Source organism: Solea solea, chromosome 9 (assembly GCF_958295425.1).
Source record: "Solea solea chromosome 9, fSolSol10.1, whole genome shotgun sequence".
Lineage (NCBI taxonomy): Eukaryota > Metazoa > Chordata > Actinopteri > Pleuronectiformes > Soleidae > Solea > Solea solea.
The window spans coordinates 1,656,367-1,679,439 of NC_081142.1; the positions used below are offsets into that span (position 1 = coordinate 1,656,367).

Below are 23,073 nucleotides of genomic sequence, written 5' to 3' on the forward strand. Positions count from 1 at the left end.
CTATAGTAACGAGAGACAGTTCTGGATAGCTAACGTTAGCGAGCTGACTGTGGCTGGTCATGGAGTAGTTTCAGTTTTATTAGTTGGGAATGCTTGGTCACAATTTTGTAACTAGTGTTAATTATTGTTATCAAAGGCAACGACATGACTATTGCGTATTCTGCAACGGTATGAATACTCCGTAGTTCAAAGGAAACGGCGATAGTATTCAACAAACCCAACTACCATTTTCTCGAGTAATGCAAAATCATTAAAATGGTAAGTTAACATAAAGTTTTGTTAAATTATAGCGTGGACGCGTTTAACGGAACCAGTAGAACGTCCACTACATGTGGACAGTTGTTTGCTAACGTTAGCATAACAACTAGGAGATAGCATTTACGTGAATGTTCTTAGCTAGCAAAGAAGAATCTGCTGCCTCACGTTTTTATTAATATTCACATTTGGCTGTAACCACATGAAGTAACACAGTATTTATGTTCACCTTTTAAATAGCTGGTGAATAATCTAAAGAGCCAGTGCTAGTAACTTCATATGTGATCTCGTCAAAGTTATTTTGTTGCTAATATTATGGTCTGTCATCATTACCAAGAAACACACATACTGTGAGAAGCAGTGTTTTAGTTTATTGTTTTAAATGTCCAGAATTATTGTTATTTATTATTATTGTTATTATTATTATTATTACTATTATAGTTAGTTTTCGTGGTTTTCAATGAGTAGCTCATTTACACAGGTGGATTATTCACTTGTATAAAGTTTTGTCCAGAACCTATGGGGAACACAAATCTTTATTGTATCTCAAAGTTGATAATCTTTTGGTTTTAGAAGGGTGAACGTGGGACGTTCAACTTGAAATGTCTGTAAAACTTTACAGTAAACATGTCTGAATTCCAGTGTGCTAGTAGTCTGGATATCCTGACTACACAACACAACCTCATCAGTTGTGTCCATAATTTATGGAAAATTTCGATTTTTAGTGCTAATGTGACGTTTAATTTGAAATTTTTCTAAAACTGTACAGTATTTCCAATTCACTGGTACCATGGTTCCCAACCTGGGGTCCAAGCCCCCCTTAGGGGGGCGCCAGAGATCACATGGATGTGCGCAGAACTTTGACTGCTCTGAGTTTGTGAGGTTAATATAATTATATTTGTGCAAACCCAATCAGACACTACTGGATAATTAGAAGTCAGTATCACCCAAATAAAAACTATAATTTCAACCTTTCACTTTATAAAGCTATTTTATCACCAATATCCTTACAAATCAGCTTGATGTATTGGTTCACAGGCTTTTTATCATAAGCCTTTGTAAGGAGGGTGTTAAAAATCTAGTGTCAGATAGTTTGGCCACAGAGAAATGAGTGTCAGATGGCTTGACCGCAGTGCCTTATTGTATTTAGTAACAGTTGAGTATAAAGATGTTCTGCATTAAGACAGTGATTATGTGGTCTGTGGCTGTGATTATAGTGAAACGAGACAAAAAAGTTGCTCAAAGTCTAGTTACAAAGTTGTAAATGTGTGTGTGCCAAACTAGTTATCCATTCCTGGATAACTAGTGTGATGCAATTATTTCATCCACTAATATCTAACTATTTAGTTAGTTTTGTTAAAAGTAGAAACAAGAACTAAAGATATATATATATATATATATATATATATATCATAATTATGATTTGCCACCGAACCCCAGTGAGATCCACTGGTTTATATGATTTGTATATTTTCTGTAAAGGAGATGGTTGTTTACTTAATTTGCCTCAGTCAATGACACTTCAATGAGCTTCTTCAAGTTAACAATGGACAGAATACGAGGAAGCACCTTGGACACGCTGTCCCTTACAGACACAACCATACTCACGCTAGGATCAGAGTAAAGTCCCCTATTCACCTGAGTGGCGTGACTTGAGACTGTGGGAGGAAACTACATCAGCGCTCCCATGGAGATTGTCTGCACAGAAGCTAAACACAAGCTTTTGTTGCTGTGAGGGGACAGTGATAATAATTAAACTGCCAGCCACAATAAACAATTAAGTTTATGCCAAACTCACACTGGAAGTTGAGACAGCCATTTGGATTTATTGTTAATGAGAACATCTGATCAGGTTTTGTCATAACCAGCCATCAAAACTTACAATAACTCTCTGTAATAGTACAAAAAAAAATACTGCTCATTTGCACAATGCACATTTTCTACAGTATGACATTGCACTCCATTATGCCACTCCTTTATTATTGCACTTTTTTCTTTTCTCACTGTTGCACATTTTACATTTTATGTTTATAATATTGTTTGTATTGCTGCTATGTTAAAACAATTTCCCCTTGGGGATGAATAAAGTATTTCTATTCTATTCTATTCTATTCTATTCTATTCTATAACACATGCATGCTTTGTGTTGCATTGACTTCAAATTTACATACTGAAAGTTTAAACCCTGGTAGGGTTTATTTTCTATTCATCTGATTGAATCTGTTCTTTTCTCTTTTTTTTAGGAGGATCGCTTTGCCTTTCTCGCCGAGTGGCATGACACTAATGCCAGTCTCCTGCGACGCTACCAACTGTTCTACTACCCCAAAGATTGCTCAGTAGAAATGGTAGATATCTACTACTGCAGTATATTAATAACAAATCACTGTTACATTGGATGCTTCATTTTTGTTGTTGTGACTTAAAAAGGCAGAGCTACACACATTAAAACATGACAAGCTTTTCAAAACTCATGTTTTCTTCAAGTGCACAACACTGACATCAAGTGGATGAAATTTAGATTTTGGAACATGTCATGGTTGTAAGTACAGTTATATATATTTTGTATACAACCAACTAACCTGCTTGATATTTATTTATTTATTTGCAGTTTGATCTTAAGAACCAGCGGACCTTTTTGAGAAGGACCAGATACGAAGGCCTCCACCAGGACGACCTGTTCGTTGGGAGTCGAGTGAATGTGTTTTCACGGCAGCTTAATCTGGTCGGATATGGGGATCAGTACACAGCCAACAAACTTGGCAGCAAAAAAGAAAGGTATTATTGTTTTACGTCATGGGAAAAGTCAGCGTTATTCTTGCCTCGTGCTTTGTGTGTGTAATTGAGTCATTTAAGTGTGGCTCATAACCTTCATTCAAACATTTTACACATGTTCTATTATCTCAGATTTCTCACACATAATATTCCCTGTCACACAGCACTCGGAGTTACTTGTATTTATTACACATTTTGTTAAATTATTATTATTTACTTGCCTTATTATTTTCTTCTTAGGGAGAGATTGTGTTAGATACAGTATTGACAACATAGTCTAGCAGTATTAGATAGAAAATGGGTTATTGTTGTTGTTGATGTTTCTAATGTACAGTATATTCAACCAACTAACAGTATATGAGTTCATATTTTGTCATTTTATTACATTAAATGATATTTTTGATTGAAGATTGTTGCCACAGAAATACTGAACTTCTGACTATTATACAAAAGACACGTACTTTTGTTTCACAGCTTTATTGCAAACTCACTTACAAATACGTAATAGTTAGTTATAAAATAATCATCTTAAAGTTGTCTTAAAGTTCAGGCTGTGATCTTAGACATCATTTCTGTTCATATGTAGGTTGTAAAATCCAGGGGGATTTTCAAAAGTGGAAACTTTACATATGAACTGGAATTTTGAAGGTGGGAACTTAAATAAGATATTGTAACATAAATAAAATCTGATTTGATGCAAATACAGTTGAATATCAATGCTATTCTTCAGCTCACTACTTAGTGCATGGCTATTGAGGCCACACTACCACACCCCTTACATGCACTTTGCTTTCTCCATCTCATGCCATGGATCTCTCACGAGAACAAGAATACCCCCCCCCCCCCCGTGGTTTGTTGCAGTACCACTCGTGGTGGAAATTTACCGAAAATGTTCCGCCCTGTACATATTAATTAATTAATTCTTCTTTTCTCTTGTCTCTCGTTTTTCCAGAACTCTTGCTTTGGTAAAGCCAGATGTAGTGACCAAGATTGGAGACGTTCTTGAATTGATTTACTCCTCTAACCTGATTGTTACCAAAGCCAAAATGACAAAGCTCACATGGTAAGGTTACGGCCTCAAGAAAGAGAGTGACGATTACAGTATTGATTCATATCTGCTAATGCAGTCCTATTCTGGTGATGTTGCAGTCAAAGTTGTGTCTAACACCCGGTTCAGACCTGGTATGAACATCCATCCTAAGAAATCCATTTACGAGTGGACAGTGCCGAGTACGACTGCTCACACCTTGCATTAAAATTGGTCCTGGAGGCGTCTCCTGCAGCTAAATCGCTGTTCACCTTAACAGATGAGTCTGGCTGCATGGATGGGTCTGTGTCTGTGTCTGTGTCTGTGTCTGTTGTAGCAGCACAAGTGACAGGTAGAGAGAGAAGTATTTGGGAGCAGCTGAGTAAATTTAAGCATCATTCATGCACCTGTAACATGAAATAAGGCTTTAGCAAGTAGAATTAATAATTATTAAGTGTTGATCAGTACCAATATTGTGCTGGTGCCTACAAATGAGTAAAAAAGAAAACAAGTTCACTGTGAATCTGCAAACGACATCAGCTATGGAGGCGGTCCCTAATCCATGCAGCTCAGGAATGTGGCCACGTTTATTCAAACCACGTCCAAAAGGATTTTTTTGTGATCAGATCTGAGAACACTGAGGGTGTTCACACCGATACCTAATGCTGTCCACACGTAGTGGATCACTCAGGACGGATGTTATTAGCAGGTCTGTTTAAGGACGTAGAGGCGTCTCTGCTTTCTCACACACATGAGGAACAGATGGCAGTCAAAGGGTCAGATAATGTCTGCTTTTAATTAACTCTCAACCGTTTTATCAAGTCCTCATTCATAGTATGACACGTCAAGGTCTCTGATATAGGAATGACTATAATGAGCACTTTTTGCTCTTTAGATTTATTTAGAAGATGAATAAAGATCTTATGTATTCAGGTTTTCAGGTTGTGGACACTTTGTACGCTCAAATCTTTCTTATTTATGTTGGGGTTTTTTTCCAGCATGCAGGTTTTGGTTATTTCTACTGTTTCTGTATTATCACTGTAACCATTCATATCCATACTCCTCAGTTTTTTTGCAGGAATGTCTCTGAAAATCAATCATTTCTTGATAATCCGCCAGAACTGTTAAAAATATCAGGTCCCAGATAAACTGCAGAACCAAACTCTGCCCCTAACAAATTATGATAAAGACATAACCTCAACGTCCTGAGTTGTGCCAAAGAAAATGTCAACTCATTTTAATACAGTCACCTCAGACAATTAAAAAGGTAAAATCTTAGCAACTAAAAAAAGACCAAACATAATTATAATTGCTTTATTTAGTAAAGTCCCTTTCACAGAAATAAAATTCACTGATTGCTTCACAAGAATCAAACTTGAAAACCTTAAAAACAAGGTAATAAAAAGATTAAAACCCCAACGACACCCTGACACATGAAAGGTGAACTGTTTCTGAAGTGTTGGGCGTGTACAAACACATGGACACTTATATCAAAGTGGTCAGAGAACTTGAGACAAAGGACTTTCTTATTAGTTTGGCACAGAGCTGACGACGTTAAATAATTTGGTTACTCGTTAACCTCTGTCTCGTGGTTTTCTTACATTACAGGAGCCAAGCGGCAGACTTTTACGCGGAACATCACTCAAAGCCATTCTTCAAGTGAGTGGCTGTGTAAATGATTTTCCTGTTGCAACCAACGTCTTGACATTGTAGTGACATTTAATGACCTACCGCTGGTTGCTCCTCCATTTAAATAAACACTCCACTTTGCAGTAACCTTGTGCAGTTTATGTCCTCGGGGCCCGTTGTTGCCATGGAGCTGATGGGTGATGAGGCCATGTCTACCTGGAGGAGGCTCCTGGGACCCACAGACTCTGCTGTGGCACAGAGGGAGGCACCACAAAGTGCGCGTGCCAGGTTTGGAACAGATGGCGTCAAAAATGTTGGACACGGCTCTGACTCACATGCTGCAGCAGCAAGAGTAAGGGTGTTGTTTGTTGTACATGTGTCTCTGACCTTTACCCTTGTGCCAGACCACATATCTAAATATCATATTTTAATTTATTCTGTATTTTTTTTTACTAGGAACTTGAGTTTTTTTTCCCATCCACAATTGGCCACGGTCCCTTAAATACAGCTGTGTGTACAGACTGCACATGCTGCATCATCAAACCTCATGCTATATCAGAAGGTAAGACACAGATCTACTCAGTGGCTGATTTAATGGCTGTACACCAGTATCAGCCAATTGTCAGAAAAGAAACATGTCAGACATCAATGTTTGTCTGGGCTGAAAAGAATTGAAAAAGTAATGAAATTTAAGGCCGAAACAATTACTCGATTAATAGATTATTAAATGAATTGTCAACCTTTTTGATAATTGATTCATTGGTTTGAGTGTTTCTTAAAGAAATGAAACAAGTTTTCAGATTTTTCAGCCTCTTAAATCTGAATATTTTCTGCTCCATATAACAAAGAAATCATTAAAACGGGGTGGGGTGGCTCAGTGGTTCAGACTGGTACCCCTGTGTGCAGAGACATCATGGTCACAAGTTCAGCTCCACCCCTGGCAGGTTGTACTCAATTCCCTTGTAAGTCGCTTTGGGTAAAAGCCTCTGCTAAATGACGTAATGTAATGGAAAACTGAATAGTTTCGGTTTGTGGACAAAAACTGACATTCAATGGACCAAAATTATTGACAGATTAATCAATTATGAAAATAATCGTTTGGAATTAGTGGCTAAAAAGGCTCTTAGACTCTTATTTTGCCGTTTCAGTCCAGCGTGTAAGAATTGGTGAGAAATAATAACATCATAACAATAACATAGCAACCGAGTGCAACAAACAGAGGACTCTGCTTCCTTCCCCATTCACGTCAAGGAACTATGCCCCACCCTCATCTTTCGTAACCTTCTCCACTCTCTGCCATTTCCTTTTTCCTCCTCATTAGTTTATGCCTCAGATTTATGTTTGCGAAGCCAATTGTCACCATTTACGTAGTAAGTACCAGCTCTAATATGTGAAACGCACGTTCATTTGGGATGCTCAAGAAAACTGTCAACGTAGGATGTCCTTACTTAAAGTACATATAAAAAAACTTACTCTGAGGTGACGTAAAGCAGACAATTTTATTGTAAAGAGATTATACACTCTTAAAACATTTGAATGAGTAGTATATTCACTTTCTGACAAAAACACCTTTTGTAAATGTTACCCACTGTACCTTTTAAAGGTTATTGCATATATTTGCAGTAACTGTATGTATGTAAGTATCCAGTATATATGTATATATGTGTATATATACATATACACATATATGTGTGTATATATATATATATATATACCTATATATGTGAGTGTATATATATACATATATGTGAGTGTATATATGTATATGTATATATATGTGTATATATAGCATCAGTATCAGCCATCAGTCAAATTATAATTTTGAACATTGCTACTATTATCTGCCCTGAATTTCACAATCTGACTATCATTAATACAACACCAGCGTCATGTAATTGCGTGTCTACCTCTATTTTTCTGTTGATACGCCTATAATTTGTGGAGTTGTTCTGAAAAGAATTCCACTGACTCCTCTAAGCCCCTTCCACCTACGGCTTTTTCCGGCCACACAAAGGCACGATATGGGCACCAAAATTCACCTTGGATTTTTCCAAATCCCCGCCCTGATCCCTGTTCATGGAGCATACCTCAAGATCTGTGACCTGTGAAATGCGAATGTCCCTCCATGTGAGCTCTGCTCAAGTATGCACACACAAACGCTGTTGACTGCACCGGCTCAGGAAACAGGACACACGCACTACAGTTTTGAGAGCAAATGCACGCTGGTCACATTTAAATTAATATCGTCTGTGGACTTCATTCAATATTATCCCCAGCAGTCATTTGTTCTGTGTGTGATTTAAACTTGGTTTATATTTCATTTCTCTCAAAATCACAGCGCTTTCTCATTCTTGTCAACATCACGTCATTTTTTAGAAATCTTGATTAGAAGATGCGTGTCTGTGCTTAGAATATTGATTCAGCAGGTTCAACTCAAAGAGAGAAACATACAACGTAAATCTTTATTCCACCATGTGCTGTATAAAGCTGTGCCAGGACCCCAACACTGGGCAAACTGACGTGACTCTCCGCCACACCTAAATGCAGTATCATGATAGATGTTATTGGTTGACACCTATGCTCTTCCTGCTGTGACAAGTTAAAACGTTTGCTCTGAGAAAGGAACCGTTAAAAAACCCACACATGTATAGACGTGTTGTTTTTTTGTTTTTTTAGCTGCAGGGAACGATTGAGCAACCATTAGATTCATAATCTGTACAATAATAAAATCCTCCAAAACATTACGTACGCACTGTATGTAAATATACCTCGATTAATATTAGTTGTATCAGTGTGCAGTGAGGCTGTTTTAATTAAGATCTAGGACCTTTCATTTAGTTAAATAACAAAGTATAATACAGCGAAATAGAACAACATATAAATGAAAGCAAGATTTCTTGAGATAAACAACAAAGTAATAACCATTCAGTGCTGAAAAGGGTGTAGAATGATGTCACTTTTCTAGTCCCTTTTTTCCTCTTTTTTCTTTGGAACAGTCAAAGCAAAACAAATGTGTCTCTCTAAATAGTCACTTAAAGTTTACAATACAAGTTTAACTATCATGAAATTTAAGCTATTGCATTTTCCTGAGGCAACTAGTGATGCTGGAGTATTTCATACTTCACCTTTGATGTTTAAGTACAGTTTATTACAATAGTTCTATTTACATAGCCCAACATCACAAACACAGTTTGCCTTGAAAGGCTTTACAGTCTGTACAGGAGATCCTGTTCAGATTCCTCTCCCAGGACAGACGGACACGCCACAATATGGATTAATAATACATTATCCTCCACCTCAGCTGGCTGATGTGTCTGTCTGTTCTCATTGCAACATGTTTCTGACACCTTCTTTAACACTTACATGCTGATCTAAACTTGTTCTCAAACCAAACATTAAATTGCTATTTAAGGTGGAGAAAGCTGTACTTTATGTCTGTAACACCTCTTTTAAACAGAAAATGTAGAGAGGCAGCGTGAAGCTCTCTGCCAGACGGTTGATTTTTAATTTATTTTCATGACGCATAAACTGATCTCATGAGTAATAACGCCGGCTTTGTGATAAAATATGATTAACATTTTTAGATATCTGGGTCAGATTTGTGGGCCAGATTATAGTATATTGAATATTTTAGTGTGACCGCATGGTGTTTACCTTCAGCAGACACCTGTGGCCTGATCTAAAAATAGGATCTCGTGTGAGGTTTGTCAAACTGAGCTCAACGGAGATCGTGAGTCAATTCAAAGAGCGACAGAACGAGAGAGCTTGCTATGATTACCCTCGAGGATCACTTAAGAGGCTAATGTGTGCTGTACCTCCTGAGTACACGGCACAGCCAATCACGACGATGACAAAGGAAGTTTTGACTGAAAATGCAATCAGACATGCCTGGAATAGAGAAGCTTCTGTTGCCAGGCACCCAGAATAGGATCGCCTAGCAACAGCACCAGCTGCTTTTGGGAGCTGCGTTGGGTGTGTGTCTGTCTTAGTCAGGCTGCTGGCTGTGGAGGGCACAGAGGACTCAGGAGGTGAATACTCACCTAATACTCAGGGAGCTGGAACTGTGACTGAACCATTACCTAAAATAAGAGACACTCATCAGCACTGGTGCAGCACCGCAATTACCCACAGAAGCGGCCTATGAAATTATTATCCTGCACGACGAGCGCACGACGAGCACGCGTGTCGCTTTTTTATCACAATGAGATTAAAAGACAAGCTACCTCTTTCAGTTAGACTGTGCGTCTCTGCTGCAGTCTGACCTTCAATAGCACTGATATACAGAACCTGCGTCTGTGCGGCTGTACCAGACCGTTGTCTTATCGATGCATAGCAACAGTCTGGACAAAAATAATGTCTCCTCTGATAGACAGGACATCTGTAAGACAATCTCATTAGTCCAAAGGAGACGCCGATCATTGCTCCAGCCCTTAAATTAAAAAAAAAAAGTGTTACAGCAACCTTTAGAGATTAAGCCAGTTACTGCAATCCCAGTTCAAAACATTATAAATGTGGTCGACAAAGTTTCCAAAAACCACGAAAACGCAGAGCTGCATTTATACCATGTTATACCGAGTGGGATTGAGACTAATCACATGATGAGAGGAGACGATAAGGCTGTAAAAAGATTTTATGCAATAATAAATATACACTAACATGAATGATAGATGGACAGAGTGTGTGTTGGCTAACCTTGGATGAGGCTCCGTGTTTTGAGAAAAATGACATCATGTCTTCAATTACCTCTCTGCTTTCAGCTGTTTATATTATCATTAACATATATTTTAACCTCATTTTACTTTCTCTGGTTTTGAGAAGGGTACTGAGACTTTTTAGGTTTGCTAGTGTTTGGCACTTCCAACCCGTAGCTGCAGCTCGGTGCGTGGGAGTAATTCTGCTGGCAACCTGGGTGTCAGAGTGCCACAAGCTTTGTTATTGGGTGGTTGGCAGTAGGTGGAGCAACAAACCAACACATCAAAACATAAACTGAGCCACTGAAGCAAGTGTTTCAATGTCTGTCTGGTGACATAATCTTGATAGTTTTATGGCTAAATATAGTATACACAATATTGATTGTGTGGCTGTTTCGTGCAGAGTTGCTTGCAGCACTAAACTGTTTTACCTGTCAGTCTGTGTAAACTCTGAGACAAAGATATGATGTTGTGTTCACAGGTCTGAGCGGGAAGATCCTGAACTTCATATCTGCAGCTGGATATGAAATCTCAGCTCTTCAAATGGTAAATTCTCATCATTGCAGAGGTTGATATCTTTTCACTGTCTCTCTCTATTGCCCCCTCTGTGTTAATTTAGATTTAAGGTTAAGTGGTTTGCTCATATGTCCCTTATGTGCTGTATGTCAGCCACAGTGATGATGTAACCAGGACATGAGCTGTGTGTTGATTGATCCTGCCTGACCTATAATTAAAGTGGGCGTCACTCTTCTGTGTGACCTCTCGCAGTCCATTAGTTTTTCAGATGTGATGCACAGTCTTGGCGTCTGGACAAAAATCAATCAATCACTGTGGCACATGCACAGTGTGACGTGCAGTAACGGGAACAATGTATGACCTCAAATGCATTAGTTGGAATTTTGGTTTTTATAAATTATAAAGGTGTTTTGTGACAATTCAAAACATACACTAAGTATTCTCAGTCAATCAAAACTTAATATAGCACTAATTAAACAAAAGGTGACTGATAGCACAAATAATTACACACATTTTAGTACAACAACGTGAATGTGAGTATAAATGATGTAATCTCCTGTTATTTATTAAAGAACTACCTTCATTTGAATGTTTTCCCATAGTTCAACATGGACCGTGTAAACGCAGAGGAATTCTACGAAGTTTACAAAGGAATTGTTACAGACTATTCTGTGAGTATAAACATTACATTGTTATGCCATCACGTAAAGGACCAGAAAACTGCTACATTTGATGACAACAAAAACACAAACACTGTCTAATCTCACACCAGGATCTACCAGAGTCACAGAGACACAATTCTTTTCCACTTTGTACAATCATAAGTACAATAGACAGGACATTGTAATTATCCTGTCTACAATGTGTAATGTATTATGATGATGATAATAATAATAGTATGATTGAGGGGCTCTATTAGACATATGACATGACTTAACCTTCGTTATTTGACTGAGGTTCCCATCAAGACATCAGGGATGGATAACATAGCCCATGGGGCCGTATAAAAACATCACATAATAACCAATATTATTTGGCTGAGCGGCCCCTTTCAGATATAAGTGGAGAATAACATAAACCTTTTTTGATTAAGGGGATTTATTAAGATATGTCACATAACATAACCCGTCCTATGTGGCTTCAAGGCCCCATTTAAATATATAGTAGTAGTAACACAGAGGCTTGGGCTCCTGGACCTGGGCCCGGTAGTCCCGTTCAGTAATCCATCCTTGTGTTTATGCCGCATTTGTTCTTATTATTGAATGATTTATGAATATTTTTCTGCTTAAACATGGCAGCCGTCTCTGTTGTGATAAAAATAAAGGTTTAAAGCATTATTTTTGGTTATATTTGTTGACTGTAAGTGCACTCTCTCCCCGCAGAGTATGGTGACTGAGCTGTTATCTGGCCCCTGCATGGTTCTGGAGATCCAGAGCACCAACACGCCTCAGACATTCAGGGACTTCTGCGGACCAGCTGATCCCGTAAGTCAAAACACATTTAAAACAGTCTCCCAGAGCATTTCCTGTTTTTACCCCCCAGTGCAAGCTAATCTATAAAATGTTGAGTAAAATGAGGTAAAAATCAATATGTATGGATTGTTTTTCCATCATCCACCACCCAGTTTTTCAAACACCCTTGTTGTCAAAGAAAATATCTTCACATACATGTAGGTAAAACCAATGCAATCCCAATACAAGAGCTTACCTTCATAAAGTCTTATTAGATATCATTATTTCTTACACACTGGACATGTTCCTGATTGTTTTCTGACATTTAGAGATTTATTTATTTACTTCTGAATGTGAACGTGCCCTCCTCTGTCTCGTCTGATGAATTCAAAACTGATCACGTGGGAAGAAGAAAAAGAACTGATTTTTAATTTGCTGCCATGTGGGTTGAATAGATTGTTATGCAGTTAGATAAGAGTTGGCTTGTGAAAATAAAATTGAGTGTTTGCTCGTGTGCATGAGCACATGTGTGTACCTGGCTCTTGTGGAACCAGTGCTGCAGGGCTGTGCTGGTGCGTGATGTGAAAGCTAATGATAAGAGGCTTTGCCTGTAATCATTGTGTTGTTACCATACACACACACACACACACCCACACACACCTGCACTTGTCCCCTACAAGTTCAGAGTTTGTCCTCTGCTTGTAATTGTTTTTTATTATTTACTTTATGTAGTTTAATATAAATGTTGTGCCGAACCTCCGGTCCACAGTCAACGTGTGACTGACAGAGATGCTGCAGAGCTGGAGAAGGTCTTGTTAATTAGCTAATGATTTCCAGGACACATGTGAATGCACCGTCTGTAATTCTATTTTTTTTTGCATGTGCAGATTTTCCTCTGGTTTGGTTCTTTACTATTCAACACTTTAAAAGGATTCATGTAGAAAAAATAAACCTAAACGGTAACACTTTATATTAGGGAACACATATTCACCCTTAACTAGGTGCTCACTAACATGCATATAAGTCGCACACTAGCCCTTTATTAGTCATTATTAAGCACATAGTAACACCTTATTCTACATAACCTTATTCTACCTCTATATGAATTAAGATTTTTCCTAAATAAGGTGTTAATACGTGCTTAATATTTACTATTAAAGGGCTAGTGTGCTACTTATATGCATGTTAATAAGCACCTAGTTAATGGTGAATATGTGTTCCCTAATATAAAGTGTTACCAAAGAAAAAAAATCAATCTAATAGTCACAATGAAAGTTTTTTAAGACTTAATTTCAAGGCTGGTATTAGTGAGAAATAACGATATATTGACTGAAATATAAATGAGCTTTGCTGTATTACAATTTAAACATTGAAAATGTCAACTGTAAACAAATACACATTTTCTGTATTGCATAATATTACTAAAAATGATTTCCAATGCATTAAGCATTTTTATCATGTTAGTAAATATAAACACAGATAAGAACATTTTTAAAGACTCCTATTGGTTCATTTTTATAAGGCAACAACAAGTAATATCTAACATCTCTGGGGTTATTACTACTAATACTATATGTATTTATTTAAAGCTGCATTATCAAAACTTTTGCTTTAACTCGTCATTATGATGTTACAACCATAGACCAAACATAAAAAATGGACACAGTCACATGGGGAAATATAAAAGGAAATAGCCACTCTGGAAAATAGGTGATAAACTACAGCACATATGTGAGGACACCAGTCTGATTGACAGCTGGTGTCGTCCAATGGGAGCATGGCTGCAGCTTTTGCAGATCATCAACACGGCTTCAAACCGGACATTCAGATTTATACGCTAACGTGACGACAGGTTGCCACTTGGTTAGAACACATTAGCAGAAAAATAAAACCCATCAGTGTTTATATCAGTTCCCTATGTCTCACTTTCACTGTTATTCTCTTTGCCTCAATGGCACAAAAAATTTAGTTTGTACAAAGGAACTGCTTTTATTTAATATCCACAACAATGGAGAGAACAGCCTTGGCCTTGTTGTTTTGACAGAGTTAGTGTTTATAATGACACCAAAACAAGTCCCAGCTCAGAAGACAAGTATCTTGTGTTCCCACTGGCATCTTTAGGACAGAGACAAAACAGGAAATGCCAAAGACAGGAACGTTGTCTGTCACTGCCTCTTTAATTGAAGTAGAAATTGCGGTGTTTTATGTTTAAATTTGTACCATGTGTCCTCGGCCTCAGCTGCTGCAGTTCATCTGTAGCCTCTTGGGTTGCTCCAGACTTTTCCGTGTAACTGAAAGACGTAGGAGTTTCGTCACCTCGTGACCTCAGACTCACCTCGCCGTTATCTGACAAACAACCTCAACATTAGCACAGTCATTCTTCAGTGGAGCTCAGTCATTTGATACATGAGATAAGTGGGAAGTCGCAACGACCCTGAAGGAAAGTGCTAAACTAGATCAGTGTGTTGGAAGCGAGGTGATGAGGTCATCAGCAGGGCACATGAGTGTGTGTGTGTGTGTGTGTGTGTGTGTGTGTCACTCCATGTAACATTGTTCTGACAAAGTACCAAAGTACAGAATCCAGACGCTATTATCACTCCAAGAGATTAAACTGGACCGTCAGTTTGACCCCAGACTGTGTGCAGAGGGCAGAATGTACATTAATACTCGTTTGTGATTAGAACAGGATATTGATTGATTCCAATCGACTGAAGACTGATCTATAAACAACATAGGTCTTGTGTAAATCAGTCTTGGAATGACCTGAACAGATGGGTGGCTGCTTTAAATGACCTCAAACACTGTTTGTACATGTACCATAGGCCTGGGGCAATATGCTCTTTGTCACAATTCAATTACATCACGGTACCTTGGTGCCCATTCACTTTGTATTGTGATTCTGTTTTTCCCCCAAAACCAAAATTGAATGTTTACATTCCTTGAGACAAAGAACCCATGAGTCATATTTTCAAAATCAATGTACATCACATGTCAAGTCAGTCAGTCTGACATTTATCTTAAGTCAATGGGATGGCTGTACACAAAATGGACAACTGTCACATTCCATTTCTTCAAGTTAACTGTTCCATTTATAGCTGCCCCTGCTAATAATAAAATAAATACAGTCAGGCCAATCAAGTACAACATTTGCCTCCTCAATGTTTACTTAGTAAGAGCTCCAAAAAATATAAGTCAAATGATGAAAGCAAAACCCCAATAGCAGATAATACTGATAAATACTTTCATATATATATATATATATATATATATATATATATATGTATATATATATATATATATATATATATATGTATATATATATATAAAATCCAGTGTCACGTGACTTCTTACAGTAAAGCACCAGCATGTATTCACACCTCCACACCCTCAGCTGTCTTTGTCTGACACTCACACAGGCATGAGGTTGTGCTCTGTCTTGTGATGTGTCCTGATATGAGAGTGGACGGACACAACAGTCCTCTGTTGTTGGATTGTCCTGACTGAGTCTGTACTCTCCACCCCTCTTGTTGAGTCCTGTATTTTCTCTCCGTCTACACATGTGTGCACTTCTCTCTTAAATAGGTGAAGAAATAGGTCGACGCTTCCCACACTTCACTTCCTCGATCCACCTCTGCTTTTCTATGTCAGTGTCAGGAATGTAGTTTAACTTATTCTGGATTCTTGGACAAAGGTGCTCCAACAGCTGCAGAACCGTTTACAAAGGACATATAATTCACAGAATAACAATAACACAGATTCAGAGGAACTAGCGCTGCTCTTAGACAGATTCCAGAAGGGTTTTATTTTATGTGTGAACGCAAATATCTGCGTCAGTCACCCTGCCAGCTCTCTTTTCCATCCTCTGGTTAATGTCTGAATGAAGTCATGTGAGCATGCAGCACGACAAACTCCACAGATCCCACAGCAAATGAATGGACGAGCAAGTGTCCTGCGTCCTGCGTCCTGCATGCTCAAGACAGACACCACACGTTTGCCTGGACACTGCTTTTGTAAAGTTGTCTAACCCAGAAAATATCTCAAAGCATTCTTCATATGTGGAGAAATCGATGGCTTACGTCTATATTTGGTTTGTTTTGCCCTCCTGTCTTAGATTATTTTATTTACTTAATCCTGTATGTCCACAGATCAAAGGTTATGGCCTCAGGTACCCTAGAAAAAATAAAAAATCTTAAAAATGCCACAGACACACACAAAAAATATATTTTATTTAATTTTCTTTGTCTAGAATTTGGCAGTTTTATAAATTAGTGTTTAGCATTTGTCTGTCTTTATTATGTGAGCACACACAGAATATAAACTAGCAGAAGGAATGTGTAAAAACAAACAGAGCGGTAAGAATAAGCTATAAACCCTTTACTACAATCGTATAAGTTGATAGAGCGCAGATATGAAGGTCGATTTAATGTCTCCGTGTTTTCACTTTCACTTTAGTTTGACTGCTCACTCGTGTTTTCATCTGCTCTCTGTCAAACGTGTCATGGAATAAGGTTTGACAAGACCGTCACGCTGTGCTACCAACAACCTTTATTACATGAATGGATGCTCTTACGTTTGACTTAAGTGGCCTGGAAAAGGGTCTTTAAATGGTTGGAAATTTGACATTTTTGGAAGATTGTGGAGCAGGTGTGCTCACGACATCAAGGAATGTTTAGAGTCTGGGTCGTTTGAACTTCTGTACTCTCTCACCTTTTATGGACATTTTGTTCATACATGAACTATGTCAGGAAAATGTCCACAATTCATTACATGTCATAAAGCAACTATAGTGGGACAGTAAAAGACAGTAGCAGTAGTTGTAGCAGTGGTGTAATAAAGTAATAAAAGGCAGTATAAAGGTCAAAAAAGCACAAAAGCTAAGTCAATTACTCTCTATTAATCCCTCAGTCAATGCCTGGGTAAAAAATCTCCCTTAACTCTGTTTTCTTGCTTACTTCAAGCCTATGCAGTGTTGATTATTATTGTTTTCCCCACAGACACTGCATCTACTGAAGATAATCTAATAAATAGAATAATAATACTGAAATAAATAATATACTTAAAGATGTTGTTTATGACTTTGGGAAAGTGGAGAAAAGGAAATGTCTCCAAAACAACCACCGACTCTTTCATCCAGTCATCAAAACTCAGTTTAAAATGTCTGTTGCCCCCTGGGAGACATTCTATAAAGTAGCCAACAGACTCAAATGTGGGTTTGGGGAATAAAATGTTTTTATATCAAACAAAATGATAATAAACATGTTTTCCCAGTGGGACAGAAAGTCTTAGTGGCCATGTGCCGTGTGTCTGATGACATACTCACTCCAGTGGTTCGGTGGTAGAGCGAGTCGCCTTTCAACTGGAAGATGGAGGGTTCGATGTCTGTCTCTGAGTGAAAGATGTGAGATAGACAAATGTGCTGCACATAGATGCAACGTATGAATGGGTGAGTGAATGGATGAATGCAAAACTGTCGTGTAAAGTACTTACCTGTACTCGGACTACTTGGTTTATGTGACAGCAGGTCACTGATGTTATTAGAGAGAACAGCGCTCTATAAAGACTTCTTTTATCTCTGGAAATATCTCACACTGGTCCTTGACATCCTTGAAATGTGAATTTGAAAAAAGTTTTTCTTTAAATAAATGGACATAGGTTCTTTAAAAGTTCTTGAATTTTGTGCAAGAAAGACGTTCAGTTTATATTTAGATAAACGTCTTCCTTGTTACACCTACTGTTTCATGCGCCCTGCATTGCTTGATGTACGTAGAACAAACGTGGAGTCATAATTACTCTCTCTCTCTCAACCAGAGAGTAAAGTGATGTCTGGGAAATGCAAATTCCAAGATCTCTGTCTCAACGAATGAAAATAGACTGACACACTGTGGCTGACTCACACTCTCACTCTCACTTGAAAACATGGCTGACGGCAGTGACACTAGATTCACACCTAATACACCTTAAACCTGCTTTTGTTTCCAATGTCTTTAACTGGCTGTAGTTATTATAATGAAGTTAATAAACCACTCACGGTCACATTTTTAACTCACAAGGACACGAGCTGCGTGTCATTTTTTTCCCACATAGTCAAATCCAAATAAAAGAGGTCGAACACCAAAGTCACAACGGGCACATTAGAACTTACTGCTGGTGACAGCAGTCGATCAGCTTCTCCTGTTTGCTGTGATGTCAAATCGCTGCTTTTCTTTGTGGACTTTGGTGCGGGAAAGTGAAGGGTTTACAACATAAGGCAAGCTTACATTTCCAGTCTGTAAATAGGACATCTAAAGATGACTTCTTAAAATATTAGACTCAAACAGGGGTAGATTTATCAGTGTAGTTGCTTAACTCTATGTTTTCTCAGTGTCCCTGCTGACACTGGTTCTCTCAGAGCCTCTGGTTTGATTCCACACCTTGAAAAGGGGAGAAATCACTGCGACTTAACGTGTGGAACGCTACACTGACGCGGTCATTCATTAATATATGAATGGAACCGTGGGCTTGTTCACACATGCAGGCATGCGAAGTGGCAGGAATGCAGTATGTCTGTAACTTACCCAGCGACAGCAGCACCCTGGCAGTGTACACAGTAAAGTCAGCAGTGACCTCATACAACCACACTTCAGAAAATCCTAAACTACCCCTTGAAGTCTCCTACTCGTAGGCATCCAGTGTGTGGAAGGCCGCTCTGAAAGATGAAAGAGTAAAACCTTGAAACTATAATGAAAGTTCCTCAGTGATCTCCAGTTCCTGTGATCCTTTAATGTTCAAACTCAATGTGTGTGTAGTTTGTAATGATTTCAAGTAGAAAAGTTGTTTTCCCACATTTGTTTTTGTCTCTTTAAAGACAATGCGAGGCTTTGATGAGAAGATTCCGTTGATTTGTGACCTCTAAACTTCTCCCTGCCCTTTGTGTGCACTCTCATAAACCACTGGAGAATAACGATCTAGTTAAATGAGATTTTCCGCTGCCACAAATCCAGGCACGGGAGAGATACTTTCAGTGTAATCGTGAAGTCAAAAAAACAACAAAGTTTAAAAGGTCACATGATTTTCACTATGTATGTTACACAATATTAACATTCCTTTCGAGTTAATCGTCGTCCCTGTGAATGAATTATTCACACATTGTCCCTCACTTTAAGGTGGACCCTGTGGGAGGGTTGTGTTTCCTGGAGACACAGAGGATGAAAGGGCAAGAAAAGCCCAGGTCTGACCTTGGGAGTGTCTCATGTTAAAAGGAAACACGCGGCTGCTTTGACAAACAAGTGCTCCAAGAGTGTGTGTTTGTGTTATTTATATTGTGTAGTGATGAGAAGATGCTTGAAAAGCTGAGGGAATTGTGTCTGTTGGTTTGTTTGGAAGCAGCTTAGAATATAGCAATGACCCTGAATTCAAATACGTGACTCAAACGCTGTAATTCAATACGTCAGTCAATCAGCATCCACAGGCGTCCAGATTAAATCTACGTAAAGAGAAACTTTAACCACTGTTTTCAGTTGAAAACCAGTGTATAATCCTTAAAACTGGACTAAATGCAATTAATTAAGTTGTCATTTTGTACCTCATGGACGTGTGGTACATAAACAAATACATGATATTTACAGGATTTAAAAGTAACAAGACATTTAAATCAAAACTCAACAGCTGCTGCCATCTAACAGAACTACTGTTCTACTGTTGATACCAGGGTTTGTGAAAATAATAATAATAATAATAATAATAATAAATAGAGTCACCTTATTTCTCGTTCCATCTTAATCTAATTTCACTATACCAGTGTGTGAAGTATATGTGAGGAAGAGGAGGATGATTAAATGATCTTATTAAGAATAAATCTGCCTCTGTCTGTATTCCACCACTGTATTTTAACGTTGGTGATAATGTTGTTGCTTTGAGTAGAAAAGGTTTGAGAACCTCTCATGTAAATTCTACATATTGTGATATTGATCTGCTTACTCTTACTCTTCATCTCTCTGCTCAAACACCAGCTATCATTGGTTATTTTAGACCACTGTTACACTCTGTCATCACTCTCTTGTCTAATCAGCGTGAGGCCCCGTGAGGCCCCGTGAGGCCCTGTGAGGCCCCCCCCCATCTCTCTCCACCAAGTGAAGCACAGCGAGCTGCAACTTGGTGTCAGATTTCACTACCAGACCACTCCCCCTCACTCACGTCTCAGCCCATATTTTACATATTCTGGCATTGGGGTGGAGTTAGTTGAAGAAGAGGCGTTGTTTAGTTTACGCTTTAAGTCTCCCTCCCTCTCTCTCTCTCTCCCCCTCTCTCCTCTCTCTCTCGCACCCTTTCTCTCTGTCTCTCTCTCACCCTTTCTCTGTCTCTCTTTCATCCTCTCCCTCACTCTCTCTCTCTTCCCCCTCTCCCTCACTCTCATCCTCTCTCTCTCTGTCTCTCTCTCACCCTTTCTCTGTCTCTCTCTCTCATCCTCTCCCTCACTCTCTCTCTCTTCCCCCTCTCCCTCACTCTCTCGTCCTCTCTCTCTCTGTCTCTCTCTCTCTCCCCCCCTCACTCACTCACTCCCTCACTCTATGTCTCTCTCCCTCCCCTCAGTTTGACATCATGGTGTAAAGGAGTTGTAAATCCACTCCATCCTCCATCAGAAACTTGAAAAGTGTTCTTTTCTAAGTCTTTTGTGTGGATGGACGTCAGTGGCAGCAGGAAACCACCGGCTCTTGTGTCCCTGCCATTTTAAAACACCAAGTTTCCCAGTGTTCCCAGTGGACTTCCATGCAGTCAACTGTGAGATAAAGTTGAACATATTGTAAACTTAGGAAGGAGTAGATTTTCTTTATCTCGTATTTCGTAATCCTTTTGTTTTCCTTTTAATAAGCAACTATGGTGTGACTGTGTGTCAGTGTGTCATACAACCTCACTACACTGAAACCTGAAGTACCAGTTGTGTCTTTGTGTCGTGGCTTGTCTGCGTTTATGTCAGTGCAAAAATAAACAACCACAGAAAAGTGAGAGTGAAAAGTGTGGAATGTTGTGTGTTCACTCTCACAGGGGAAAGTAACGACAACACTTACGGTGAATAATAGTCAGACTATTGTTTCCACAACACATGTTTCTAGTTTTCCTGCTATTCTCATCAGTCTGTATTTGGTCGTCACGTTCAAAAATAATGTGATCACGATCAAATGTTGTTCCTTGAAAAAGTCACAAAACGTTAAATGTTTTAGTGAATAAATAAATGAAGGCTTTTTCACCCATTGCATTGTTTTTACAGTTTAACATGTTCCTTATACTCCTGATATTCAGAGTGTAAGTTTTGTTAAGTGTCAGCATGAAGTCACTTCCTCTACATGATCACATGTTGAGCTGCCGAGTCATCACCCTCGTGCTGAACACGATGTTCATTTGTTCACAAACTGTTGGATTGAAGAGGTTTCATTTATCATCATGTTTAATGTTTTATTTTTTATGTTTGTCATTTAACAGGAAATTGCTCGGCATCTCCGCCCGACCACGCTGCGCGCTCGTTACGGCAAAGACAGGGTGAAGAACGCGGTTCACTGTACGGACCTCCCCGAGGACGGGGTTCTGGAGGTGGGTGGTGTCTCACTGACACATGTGTGCTACTCAGCACACCCACTTCCTCTGGTGTGTGCATGTGTTCCCCCCTCATTGTCTCTCAGCTCGTGCATAAGTCGCTACCTTGCGTCTCGCCAAGAACAAAACCCCCTCAACTCGTGTGAAGCCGAGTCCCATGACTCCGCTCTGTGGGCTGGGGCCACCTCAGATCACACTGGTGTTGAGGAACAAGAATGACAGAGGGATTTGAAACAAACCCATTGTTTTACAGAGAGTGGGGTCTGACCCGTTCAGCGTCATTGTTCAGGAAAACTCCTGATCTGTGGCCTGGACAAATGCCTCCTTGTTAATCATTAGCCTGTGACTGACTGAGCTGCCATTTTCCCAAGACTAAGACATAGTGGCCAAGAAGGGGCTTTGAAAGAGGAGGAAGTACTCCTTTATTACTCACAATCACTGGTCACTTTATTAAGTACACCTGTTCAACTAATTGCTATTGCAAATATCTAATCGGCTGGACTTGTGGTTGGGTGAGCGTGTGTCTCAGAAGCTTACTTTTTATTAACCATGACAGTTTTATAGTGCACGGCATGAAAAAAAGAGATATTACTCCTTTACTGCTCACAATGGCTGTGTGGCTACAGAGCTAGCATTTCCACCATTTCCAAAACTGGAGCAAATGCAAGCTATGGTGACAGAGCAAGTGAATCTGCAGGACGAGCATATGCATGAACTGGACGAGCGGTGCCACCACGTTAGCCGAGAGCAACACAAGGCTAACAGCAAAAATGTCAAATCACTGGGAGCAACGCACTGTATTAGGCATGTAGTCCTGGTCCAAATGTTCAAAGTGAGAACATCAGAAAAAGAAAAGAGGAAAAAGGAGGAAAGATGATCTAAGTGACATTGAATGTTGCATCATGTTTGTTGGCTGGTCTTTTAAAAACTGCTCATCTACTGAGACTTTCACCCACAATGATCTTAAGGGTTTACAGAGAATGGCAGAGTGTTATTGTTGATTATTGAAGAAGCTAATTCATTTCTGAGATTGATCAGAACCAAAGAGCAGGTCCAGTAGTCTGCATCTCCACTGACCTGCATGACTGAGAACCTTCACAGACATGTTTGAGAGACTAGTTTGAATTTCTCTTTGTATTTAACCTCTAATGTACGAGAAGGTTAA

General features: G+C 39.0%; 1 protein-coding gene across 1 annotated transcript in view; it reads left to right on the forward strand.

Annotated features, from left to right (window-relative positions):
* nme7 (NME/NM23 family member 7) overlaps positions 1–23,073 on the forward strand; it is a 23,475-nt gene continuing 402 nt past the window's right edge. Inside the window, exons 1-11 of the mRNA XM_058638157.1 lie at positions 1–258; positions 2,499–2,600; positions 2,864–3,030; positions 3,980–4,090; positions 5,663–5,713; positions 5,828–6,035; positions 6,140–6,245; positions 10,856–10,920; positions 11,493–11,561; positions 12,273–12,374; positions 21,798–21,905. Coding sequence (XP_058494140.1) covers positions 256–258; positions 2,499–2,600; positions 2,864–3,030; positions 3,980–4,090; positions 5,663–5,713; positions 5,828–6,035; positions 6,140–6,245; positions 10,856–10,920; positions 11,493–11,561; positions 12,273–12,374; positions 21,798–21,905 — 1,092 coding nt within the window. The 5' untranslated portion in view covers positions 1–255. The remainder of the gene's footprint in view (positions 259–2,498; positions 2,601–2,863; positions 3,031–3,979; positions 4,091–5,662; positions 5,714–5,827; positions 6,036–6,139; positions 6,246–10,855; positions 10,921–11,492; positions 11,562–12,272; positions 12,375–21,797; positions 21,906–23,073) is intronic.